The sequence below is a fragment of the Onychostruthus taczanowskii genome, unplaced genomic scaffold, assembly GCF_017590055.1.
Source record: "Onychostruthus taczanowskii isolate IOZ18803 unplaced genomic scaffold, ASM1759005v1 scaffold90, whole genome shotgun sequence".
Classification (NCBI taxonomy): Eukaryota; Metazoa; Chordata; class Aves; order Passeriformes; family Passeridae; genus Onychostruthus; species Onychostruthus taczanowskii.
In genome coordinates, this window is record NW_024506994.1 from 177472 (window position 1) to 190256 (window position 12785).

The 12785-nt window shown below is 42.0% G+C and overlaps 1 protein-coding gene across 2 annotated transcripts in view; it reads left to right on the forward strand.

The window, feature by feature from the left end:
• RCAN2 (regulator of calcineurin 2) overlaps positions 1 to 12785 on the forward strand; it is an 85034-nt gene that overhangs the window by 64428 nt on the left and 7821 nt on the right. For both annotated transcript variants that reach the window (XM_041426187.1, XM_041426188.1), the window contains 2 exons: positions 4321 to 4494; positions 7094 to 7265. In XM_041426187.1, the coding sequence (XP_041282121.1) occupies positions 4321 to 4494; positions 7094 to 7265 (346 nt within the window). The remainder of the gene's footprint in view (positions 1 to 4320; positions 4495 to 7093; positions 7266 to 12785) is intronic.

The window sequence follows — 12785 nt, forward strand, 5'->3', positions numbered from 1 at the left end:
TGAGCTGCTATAGTGCTCCATACAATGCTGTTAATACTCTCCTTGCTTTACTGGAAATACTTTTCCAAATATACCCAGCATCTTGTTTACCTCCCTGTGGCTGCATTTCACTCATCACTGTCACCATGTGACTTGCAGGGTCTTGGTCCCATATGAGCTCCCATTTAGTGCTAGAAATAGTTTTTATTCAAGGAGGGCATAAGTTTGTCCTTGTCCTCAGAGGCTTTTAGCTCCTGTCTGTCACTCCAGTGCTCATTTCTTCCTTGCATGCTGCTCTGTTTGTTCTCAGCATTGGCTGTCCTAAATGATAACCATCAAGCTGGGGTAATCAGCAGCTTTAATTAGTATGCTCCTACTTTGTGCTAATTTCGTTAATTTAGAAAACAAACAGAAAAGAACTTTGGAAAATGCTAGAGGCACTGAGTGATGGGAGCTGACAGAAGGTGACAAGAAAGAACTGGGGAAAGGTGCCCAGTGTTGGGCAAAGGAATAACGAGATGAAGAGAGGGCACGGGCCACATGAGGGAGAAGTGGGAACTTGGTGAAGTGAAGGTTGCTCACATCTTCCAGAGCATTAATTGGGTCTCATTGAGACATACTTGGGATGGATGAAGACTCTTCAAAATCCCAGAAATAAATGTGTAACTCATGACTTTCTACATTTTGACTTTTTAAGAATAGCAACACTGCTGCTTAACTTTGGATGTTTCCTTTTTTTCCCCACAAATTTCAAAGTGCTCTGAAAGTTCAAAGACTTACTTTCTAAAAGCATTTAAAAGTACTGAATCCTAAAAGCACTTTAAAAGTCTCGAATTGAGAAGATTATGAGTCTTGAATAATTTATCCACAAAACTTGAAAGGAAAAAAATTTGCTTAGGTCTTTAAAATATATATGATAAATTTTCTTATAGATTGGAATGACTCTGAAAGACTTTTATCCAGATAAGTGCATTCAGCAGATATTAGAAGTCACAGGCAATAGCAATTAAGGCATAAGGCTTTTCCTGGGAATTGATATCAAGCTCGGAGGAGTGGGGATGGCTCAAAATGCAGCTGAGGGCCATTAACTTCACTTGATGATTAATGACCTCTGCTGAGGTCATTATTATTATCAGCTGAAAACATTAAAAAATCCAGATGTATGAATCTTTTTAATGGGAGTTGCAGTTTCAGTCAGTGCAGTGGAAGTGTCCCCACTGTGGATAGACTGCCCTTTAATAATATCAAGTAGAGGGTTTGATTTCCCTCCTCCCCACAGCATTTTCAGGAGCATTAATCAAGGCTGGGTCTCTAAAGCTGTGCTGGTATAAAATTGAAAAGCAAGCAGAATAAAGTCCATAGTGCTTTAAAGTTCTCCCAGTGTGGCAGTGGCATCCAGGACTTAATCAGCTTTTTTGCAGTTCTCCATCTATTGCTTTCAGTGCCTAATCAGAGTGAGTCTCAGTGCCCAGCACATTCCTTGTGCTCACTGTTCTTACACCCACTTTTGAAATTGTGTCTTCCCTAATGTTGTGTTAGGTCCCTCACCAAGATCTGGGCTCAGTGTTGTGTTACAGAGGGGGCAAGCACACAGCCCTGACCGCTGCATCCAGACAGGGAGCATCTCTTTATTAATAAATAGTCAGCAGGAATAGATACTTCCCAGTGTCCAGACTAGTCCATGCATGGTTCCTTCCACTCTTGGTGAAACTTTTTTTAATATGATGAATTTTATTATTGACTTGTAGGGAAACTGAGAGCTACTACTGGGAAATGTTCACCTTGCTGCTAATTTTTGACTTATGAGACTTCTGTTATAATGTCTTGATCATTCTATACATACATACATACATACATATATATATATATATATATACACACACCTTTCTATCTCTGACAGAATCCTAGAATAGTTTACGTTGAAGACCTTTAGGATTAACTGTTAACCCAGCACCGCCAAGTCCCCCCCTAATATGAATTTAAATTTCTTTATTTCATTTTTAAAATGCACTGAGGAGATTTGAAGTAGGTAATAAAGACAACATGAAGACATGAGCTTTAATTAGTCACTTTATTTTTTATTTTGACTATGTTTCTGAATGCTGTGTGAGTCCTACTCTACACAGACATTGGGCCCCTGTTCCTTTCTCTCCCTTCCCCCAGCCCTTTATCCCTGGTCATTGTGAAGGTTGTAACATCAAAATTCCAGTCAGGATAGGACTGAGATGACTGCTGCTTTTGGCTGACCTTTATACAAATGCCACTGGATGTAGGCTTCTGCTCAGGAAAATGGAATTTTTCAAAAATATAAGCGAAGCAGATAAAAAGTGTAACCGAACATTGGGTGGTAAGACTAGACCTGCTTGTACAAACCTATGCACTTCAACTGTTTTAGGGATTGCTGCATGCCTTTAGTCACCCTCTGCCAAACCACAGAGCTCTCACCTCCCTTTTTTCTTTTTCTTTTTTCATTCCTCCAAAGTATCTCCTGCAGTGAGAGGAAGAGGTGAGTGAGGTCAGGCAGAATGAAATGAAAATCATAAAAGCTTAATAGACCATAGGGAGGTTCCTTTGAAAGGGTGCCAGCAATGGAATATCAGTTATGGGGAGGAAGACCACAGAGCTGGCAGTGAATGAAAGGAGATCGGGCACATGCGCCGTGCAGTCACAGCCCTGGCTGTGGAACTGAGCTGCTTCCCTGTTAACTCCTTAACAAATGTCTCACTCTGACAGTAGTTACTCCCACGGTGCTGGTAGTGCTCCCTGGTGCAGCTGCACTGTGCTTCTGGATGAATTTTTCTGAGAAGTTCTGAATTCTTTGTTTTGCTGGTAAGCTCAATAGATGAGAACTGAAGTATTGATGAGATTATATAAATTGCATTTTCTTTTTTGTCTTCTGTAGTCTGTACCAGTTATCCACTGTAAGGAAAAAGAAATTGTTTTTCTGGATGAGAAGCAAAGAAATATTTTAAAACATGGAAAAATGTAAGGACTTGCAGAGATAGCAAGAAAACAGAATCCTGAAATGGTTTGAATTGGAAAGAACCTTAAAGATAATCTCATTCCAATTCCCCTTCATGGGGAGGGACACCTTCCACTGCACCAGGTTGCTTGAAGCCTCATCCAACCTTGTCTTGAACATTTCCAGGGATGGGGCATCAACATCAGGTTACTGACAATATACATTAGGTTATTGTAATTATACAAACCCCTGACATAACAGCTCTCAGTGTATATGAAATGGTGTGGCAAATCATCTTACCAGTGGTTTTTTGGGTTTTTTTCAGAATAAAGCACTTCTAAAAGCAGGGGCTTTGGTCTGCCTGATTCTCTGTCTTACAAAACTTCAAGTCTTGATTGCAGTAGCTAAATACTCAGATTTGATGTGTGACTCAATGGATGGCAGTCTGAAATCCCAGTAAACATGAAGGCTGGACTAAATAATAACTGCCCCCCTTCAGCTTTAGCATTTTATGAATCTATGCTTTTGTGAATGAAAAGACCTGTGCAAGTGTCAGAATTGATTTAAGGACATTGGGTTTATTTGATGGTGTGGAACTTAGTCCTCTGTGTGCTCACAGCTTGCAGAGAAATCATGGAGTCTGAGCTTCCAAGGCTCAGACTGGAAGAATGAATAGAATTTCTGTTCGTCTTCAAGTCCATGGATGTGGTAGACCTTTGTTTTGCAATGCTAAAATATCCCTATTTTTGCCATGAGCTTTTGAGCATGTTTCTACAGCGAAACACTTTGAAACCTGCAGTTTCTCTTTCAGACAGATCACTGTTTTCAGTTGTCCAATTTGTTTTCTGGTGCTGCACGACCTCTCAAAGAACAAGTGTGTATTCTCTTAAGTACTTAAATGACAAAACATCCAGAAAAAACATATCATACAATACAAAATGAGCCTGCAGTGCTGATGTGGATATAAGCCTCAGCTGCAGCCTTTGTCTGCTGACTCCACTGTAATTCAGCACAATGGTTGCTTCTGTGCAGATGAGCCCACTGTTGTCTGGTGTTTTCAGTCATGTGCCCTTTCAGCTTCATTTCATGTGTCACTGTCATAGGTTTGCTCAACTTTTAAGTGAAGTTCAATAGCTGCTGGGTTCTCAATTTGAAGACCTCTTCCCCTAAACCCTTTGCAGAATTCAGCAATACCAGACCACTGCTTTCCTTAATTTCTTTTCACAGAGCCTTTATTTGTCTATGGACACCTGTCCCTAAAGGCCACAGGTTGAAACCTCCTGCTTAAACAACTGTCAAGTTTCACATTGTTGTTTGACTCAGACTGATGTGACAGAGCACAAAGTTAATCTTCAGCATTATTTCTTTTTGCTTTGCAGGAGAAATTTGAAGGTTTGTTCCGTGCCTATGATGACTGCGTGACATTCCAGCTGTTCAAAAGCTTCAGGCGTGTGCGGATAAATTTCAGCAGTCCCAAATCAGCTGCTCGTGCCAGAATAGAGCTGCATGAAACACAGTTCAGAGGGAAGAAGTTAAAGTTGTACTTTGCACAGGTAATGAAATCTGGAATCTACTTCTGTGTTACTGCACAATATTTCTTTAAAAGCTATGCTTTAACACTGAATAAAAGTAATAAAGGTTTCTCCCATGCCCTCTCTCTCTGATAGAAGACTACTTAAACCTCCTTGTGTTGACTGAGCTGCTTCTGCCCTGAAGCAGCAGTAAATTTAAAGGACCACTTAGGACTAAAGTTGCTTATTCGACACACAGAATTATGTATCTCAGAGGTGATTTAAACACTGATTGTTGTCTGTGGGTAACTCTCTTAACTAACCATAAGAAAGTGCTAATGTCAAGAATCCAAGTGAATAAAAAAGGTGGGGCTGGATTACATATTTGGTTGCAACCCTGAGCCACAATCAGGCTTCCTCCTGCCTTTTTGGCTTTTACTTACAGAATATATGAATTACAAATACTGAATTCTCTAAAAGGAATTTATTGAGTCCAAGTCAAATGAAGAAGGTAGGGGAAGTAAAACACTCCCAGCCTGGGGCTGTAGGTAATTATATCCATCTATTGGAGCTGTCAGGTGGGTGTTCAATTCTCCTTATCCAAGGGAGAAAGAACATACATCTCCCACAGCAAGCTGGGCCCCAGCCAGGATAGAGAAAGTTGAAGGAGGTTGAGAACCCAACCACCACCTCTTCTGAATGCAGTTTAATAAATTGATGAGGTCACTGTGGCTTGTGAGATACCCACGACTGTTTATAAACAATGTAGGTGTGCTTTGAGCTGCCAGCTTGGCCCTTCAGAGTCTGACGATAAAGGCTGGCTCACTTCAAGGTATCAAGCAAACCCATAATGTTAAATTATGACCCTCTTCATCCTGGTCAGAATAGGAGCTGTTTTGAGCCTAGGCAGGAGCAGAACCACAGGAAGATGGGAAGCAACAGCTGTGAAAAAAAACATAGTTCTTAACGAGTTAGATGAGCTCAGAAGGTGTTACAGCTGGATTTAGGTGTTAAGAATTTTTATGCCCTGATCTCCTAAATCTGGCTCTGAATTTTTTTTCTGAAAGGCTTCAAAACCTGCAGTTAGGCAGATCTGAGAATGGTTTCATTCTAACTGTATTCAGGAGGCTAATTGAAGACTTGGGATAACAACAAAAAGACAAATGTGCACAATAATGATTAGTCTCCCTATCTAAGCTGATTTCCTGCAGAGCCATTCTGGTACCTGCACTATGCTCTCCAGTACATGTAGTCTTACAAGAGCTTATTAGTCGTGTTCAGGGAGTGAAGATGTGGAAGCAGCAGTGTCTGGGAGCAGTATCTGGCCTCAGCCAGGCTGAATAACCACTTCCAGACCTACAAGTTCTGGGGAACATGGAGTTGAGAGATTCAGACTGGTTCTTTTCAAACCCCATGTTTGCTGGCATGGAAGTAGAGTTTATTGCTTCTGTTCTCGAGCTGGTTGTAACCTTGCTCAGGTATGGCTGCACTACAATTTATTTACGTCAAGGCTTCTTTAACATACTAGAAAAGACCAGAAATTAAAGTAATGTAATTAGGTAATTTAAGATGGAAATAAAATAAGGACACTCACTTGCAAACTACTAAGGAACATCATAGATGCCTTTTCCACTTCAACTAAAGAAATAAAATCTGTAGAAATCTTTCTGAAGTTACTTAGAAGGCCTTGGTGCAGGATTTACTTGTGTGATGTCACCTTTTATTTAGGTGTTTAGACCAGATCACAACACTGCCTTTACAACCTCAAAACTCTCTGAGCTAGCAGCTGGGGCTACCAAAGCTTTGCATTTTTCCTGAAAGAACGTACACAAGAGGCACAGACATTGTAGCTTTGCTGGTGTCACAGCCCCACACTGCACATTTACTGCAGAGGCACCATCTGTAAGACTGAGATGAAATTCATCTCCAGGCCTTCTCTTCTGAGACTGATGCTGAAATCCTGCTTGGGTGGCGTTTGGGATGAGAAGGGTATGATTTGAGCAGTCATTCCATTTAGCCATCCTGTGGGGATGAAAAGCTGGACACAAGCTTGCAATGTGCCCTGGCACCCCAAATATCCTGGGCTGAAACACCCACAGTGTGACCAGCAGGCTGAGGGACATGATTCTGGTCCAGTGAGATCCCACCTGGGGTCCTGTGTCCAGCACTGGGTTCCCAAATGCAGGAAAGGCATGGACCTGTTGGAAGCCACAAAGATGCTCAGAGGGCTGGAGCTCCTCTGCTGTGGAGACAGGCTGAGAACTGGGCGTTTTCAGCCTGGAGAAGAAAAGGCTCCAGGGAAACTTCACTGTGGATTTTCAGTACTTAAAGGGGGCTTACAAGAAAGATGGGAATGGACCTTTTAGTAGGGCCTGTTGCAATAGGATGGGGAAAATAGCTTTAAACTAAAGGAAGGTTGTTTTAGGCTGGATGTAAGGAACAAGTCTTTTGCAGTAGGAGTGGTGAAACACAGGCACAGGTTGCCCAGAGTTGTGGATACCCCATCCATGGATAATTTCAAGGCCAGGTTGGATGAGCAAGGCAGGAGGGTTGGAGGAGATGACCTTTAAAGGTCCTTTCCAGCCCAAACCGTTCTGTGATTCTTTCCTGTACTAAACAGTGTCTTTGTTACGCTTTAAAGATTCAGACCTCTGAGACAGATGGAGACAAGCTTCATTTGGCACCACCACAGCCTGCAAAACAGTTTCTCATCTCGCCTCCAGCCTCCCCACCTGTAGGGTGGCAACCAATAGATGATGCAACACCTGTCATCAACTACGACCTCCTTTATGCAGTTTCTAAGCTTGGACCAGGTAAGCTTGTGGTCCTTGGGTGAAAACGTGTCAGGAAAAGCAGACAAGAAATACCAGTGTAGATAATAACTGTAGAGGGAGTTGGCAGAGAGCTGGAAGTTGCATTAAAATTTGTATTTCAGTTGATGGATGTCACCTGGTTCTTTCCTTCAGAATGAGTTTTGCCATGTGTAGGCACAGAATTGTGTGTTATCTGCAGCTTGTGAGAGCTGATCAAAGCTTTGCTTACACCATTTATTGTGCTGGGGTTCATGCCTAGGTGACACAGCTGATGGTTTAGGTGGGGACTGGACAAATGTTTGGCTGTGGATGTGAAGAGTTTTTGCTCTACACAACATCTGCTCAGTTCTGCATTCCAAGGTGCAGATTTCTCACTTCAAGAAGTGCACGTTCACTGGAGTGGAGAATCTATCATGTTGTTTGTTGAGAGATAACTACTGTTCCCCAGCCCTGGTGGGATTGCTCTGTTAGGAATGCTCATTTCCTGCTGAAAACTATGCAGGAGGAATGGGATAAGTTATAGCCTCCCTTAGCACAAGATAAATGTCAATGGATAATGCATCCAGGCTTTCTTCTGTCTTCCCATCTTCAGCTAACGCCAGGAGTTGAAGCTAGCTGGGATTTTCAAGCAATGCTTTCCTTTGGAAAATGCACATCTGATGAAACCAAAGCTGTACACAGGAGAGGGTTACTTTTGATTTAATTAAGCCATCTTTACAAATAGTTTTCTTTCAAAGCTGTTAAAGCATCCTGTTTTAGAATTTTCAAAATGAGAAAGGTTCCAGTTTCAGGTCCAAGCAGTATCATTTACAAATTAATCTAATTTATGTTCATAAGCCACAAGGAAAAAATAGCCTATTAAATTATCTTCATACCAAAATAAAACATTTCAGATCCAATCTAATAACAATTGTGGGGGTGAGCTCATGAAAATTTAGCAGTTTATTTTTGAAATTCTTGTGGGATGAGAGAATTGTTTTCTCCCCAGCTGTACTGGGAATACTCCTTGCTCACTCTGAGAGCAGCTTCCAGTTGCAGACATCTAATCACTGGGGCTTTTGTGCAACTGCACCGAAGGAACTCAGAGCTGGAGTGCATGGGGTGCAGAAGGATGTTTCATGATTCACAAGATTTGCAGGATTATCTCCTGTCTTTTTCAGATGGGATCTCTCACAATAGGAAAATATATATCAGGAGATTCCTATGGTTTGTTTCCCTTCAGCAGGAAAAAGGCAGTAGAAAAAAGCAGTCGGGGGAAGACTTCATACGATATAGCATATTATTATTTCCAGGAGTGATATTTTGCTTCTAAAATGCTGAATAAAAGAAAAACCAAAAACCTCTTTTTTTTTTTTCTTTCTTTTTTTTTTCCCTTTGATGCAGCAGTGTTATAAATGGAAACATGTAAACGAATTCCCGAGCTAGCTGGGTAATAAATCAATTCCTGTTCTGGAGCACTGGAATGTGAAATATCACTCATTGTCCCACACTCTGGGACAGCTTTGCGTGAAGGTCAAATTCACCCGGATTTAAGGAGCCTGCAGGGAGCAATATGAAAAGCCATTGTGTGCTCTCTTCTTTCTATTTTTAGCACTTGTTAGAGGGATCAATTTTAGTTAACTGCAGCGGCGGGTTTAAAATAGTGTTGCTGTTCTCAGTTGTGCATTTACTATGTTTAGAATTTCATTGAAAAACAAATCCCACTAACACTCATTTCTCAGTATTGCAGCAGTGAAACTGCTGGACATCAAACAGCATTGGTAGCCTCAGAGAAGAGATTTTTTTTTCGTTCAAAAACACAATTTAAAAATATAACAGCTTATCAGCTGTCAAAAAATACTCACTTGGCACAGTTGTTTACAGAGCTGAGAGTTTTAGAATCTGACTTCCATGTCTTTATCTTGTAAGGAATCTTTGCTGCATTAAATGGACTGATTTGGTATAATAAACATCTGAGAATCAGGAAAACTCATTAGCGCTTCTAAATAGTGAACAGTGTCTTTGTATGCCCTCAGCTTAATGTGAGTTTTATTGTCCTACTTCACTGGAAATGCTAGATGTACCACCTGGACACAGACCCATGCTCCTTTCCCATTCCCTGAATCCAGGTCATCTCCTGTCACAGTATGGTGCCATAATCATCATAGCCACAAAATTAGAGACCAAAACCATCCCTGGGTGCAAAATGTTGGGAGATTTGCTCCAGAGTGTAAGGAGCATACTGGAAGTGAGTTAACAGATTTGCCATGTGCCAGCAGTTTTGGACAGGTGTTTTAGCTGCAGCAGTGACAGGCTGGCATCTTGGAGATCTAATGGAACAGATTTCTTTTTGTGCTCAAAAGAAAGCTGGTTTTGGTCCCTTCACATGGAATTGAGATCACTGAGGGTGCATTTACTCCATAGGGAAGATCATGGCATATTTAATTAAGTTCCTGGATGATTGATGTGTATTCTCACTTTCTACAGATGCAGAAATTAGGCTTTAAATGAGGCATGAACAGAGTGCTGTACATCAGTCAGAGCCAGGAACCATGACTGTGCCTGGTGCTGACCACCAGCCTACAATCTTTTCAATATATTGCAAATAAAGGAGAGCAATTGTTAATCAGTTTGATGGAAAACACTTCCACTGTCAAGACAACTTCCAGTAGTTTCAAATGCTGATGAAGATGTGCAGACATCAGGGCCTGGACGACAGAACAGCTTGGCAGGTTGCAGGCATTCCTGCAGGAAAAAGCTAGCTGCAGGTTAGGCCAGGTGAGAATACAACCTGGACCTGACAGGCAAACAATCAAACAACCACCCCACGTTGCAAACATATTTAATATGAGAAACCTTTGCAAAGTGGAGGGAGAGGGAGTCTCCAGGTCCAGCCTGTGTCTACAGCAGAGTTGTTCCTCTCAAAGGACAGGCAGCTGTTTGCCATTTATTAGTGCAGTGATTTGCAAACTATCCTCTTGGCACTAGAAGATGCTCTTTCTTTTCTGGAAAGCAGTCCCTCCCTCTCTCTGTCCACTCCCCAACCTTCCCCCACTGCCTCATTCTTCACAACAGATTGCCCTGTACCCCCTCATTTCTAACTCTGCACTCCAGAGTGCCTTTCCCCAGGATCCCAGGTGCCACCCTGACTTCCCCTTGCCAGCCTCAGCGCCTGCTCTGCCCTGGGTTTGGCTCATCCTGCCCTAGGGAAGGGGAAAACAGGTGAGAGCAGGACTTTGCCCAGGAAATGCCATGCACAGGGATTTCAAACCATCTCACAAGGCAGATTTTCTGTGCCCAAGTGTTTTCAAACTCTCGTGTTTGTCATCACTGAGTCAAAGGAAATACTAAATACTTCATATGACTCCCAGGGAGGATTAAAAGGGAATGAAGGGGCAAACAAATGGTGATAGATGAAACTTTTCATCTCTGTCCTTCCTCTCCCTGCTGTTCTGTGGGTGCTTTTGCCCTTCCCTTCTCTTACCAGGGGCAGGGTACAGGAGAGCTGCTGGATGAAAAGAAAACTTTTCCTCTGTTTGGGAGAGGAGGGTGCCCAGCTCCTGCAGCATCAATAAAGGGCTTCCAGGGAGCAGCTCCTCCACTTTGCTATGGCAGATTGGTGCTGTAGAGGTGTTTTATGGAGGTATTTTGTGGGATGGGCTGTAGCTCTTCTGTCACAAACATGCACCCATACAAAGGACCTCCTGTTATTTGCATCCAGTTATTTGTAAAGCATTTGGATGAAGGGACTGAAAGTGGAAGGTATTTTCATAATGCTAATGCCACATTTACATGAAATGGGCAGCTCTGAACTCATTAACCTTTCCTGACGAGGACGAATTAGGGATGAGGTAGCTACATGTTATCATCAGCATTTTTACATTATTCTTTAAGGTATGAGCATGGTCTTTGCTGGACAAAAGGGCCCTGTTAGACAGGAACGGCACCATCAAGGAAAGGTCACAGTATTGACTCACAAAGGGATATAAAATCCTATACCATTATTTTTAATTCTGAAGTATCATAAATTGCTTCTGTGTTCATCTTTCTTGCATCACGCAAGGCTGTGGGTTTACTCCTGGCTCATGTGGTCACAAAAAGTAGGGCCCAGTGACATAAAAGCAGCTGTGCTCATTGTTAAGGGAGAAAACTTCAAATTCTTACTGTTTTTCTTATGCAAAGCAAATGGTTAGAGAGGAACATCACTGCTGCTTTCAGAGGCATATCAGAAAGTTTTATTGACAAATCAATATAGTGGATGTGCCACAGCTGAATTCTTCCCTGAAGGGCAGAGTATATTTGATAAATTTTATGATAATTTTCTGAGTAAATTTATGTGAGTTGCCACTGTTAGCTTATGTAGAGGTTTAAATTTATTATTACAGGATAGAGATAGGTCAAAGACAGCTGGAGGAGAAAGACCCCTGTTCCCCAAGAATCCTTTGGTTTAGCTAGCCTGTACGAGTTCTCCAGACAAGCAGGAGAAGCAGGAGCATGGATCATTGTAGGGCCTGGGAACACAGAGGAGACCATGTCAGAGACAGCTGAATGAGGTCACTGGACAAGTGCTTGGGTAGTATTACAGGAATTGGTGAGTCTTACCTATGTTAATTCAACTTGCTATTCATAGCTTGGGACAACCTAGGTCTTGTCACTCCAGTGACTCAACCGTTGCTTCAGCAGCTGAACTGCTGCAGGCTTAGCTCTTTTTTAATGCTGGAAAAGGTGTTTAAGAGAAAAGAAAAAACCACAGAAACAGGGAAGCAGCAGAATGGAAGGGCTAATCTGCCTGTATCCACTGGATTATTTTGTGCTTATCACCTTAATGTTTTTCTACAAACAGTGACTACGTTTGGAACAAGATATGGCTGTATAAAAGTCCCAGAGTTATTGTTGTCCTGTTCTTAACTCAACCATTAAAAGGTTTTGTGCTGTTTGCTTACAGAACAGAGTCTGCAGCTCATTTATGCTCAGAAATAACTGTATGCCTTAAAAACATAATTTATGAGTGCATCACATTTTGGTTTGCAAAGTGACATTAATTGCTGCTGCAGTCACTTGTGCCAGAGGCATCTGAATATTTTTCCTTGCATCTGTACTTTTTTCACTGTTCTTTTTCAGCAGAAAGAGTCGTTCTGGGAGGGATTTGAGCAGTAAAAGAATGTGGCATTTGGACTGGGATTATTACCTTTTAAGAGGGCAGCGAATGTGATTTCCTGGGCGGTGCTGCTGTCGGAGCCCAGGCAGCACCGCGGAGCTGCCCGCGGTGACAGTGACCAATGCAGCCCTGCTGCTGCCTGCCGGCATTGACGTCAGCCCAGAGCTGAGAAATTAGCTGAGGCCCGCAGGGAAAATGGGCAAAGAAAAACCATATAATTCCTCAATGCAGCACAACCAAGCTATTTCTCTTTTTATATTTTAGCCTATCAGCAAGACCTGTAATGCTTTGCTCGATTTGGATTCAGAGGAAAGGTTGCCAAAAATAGAGCAGTTAAATGTCAACATTAATGGTATCACAGCAGTAAAATATTTCTCACAGCA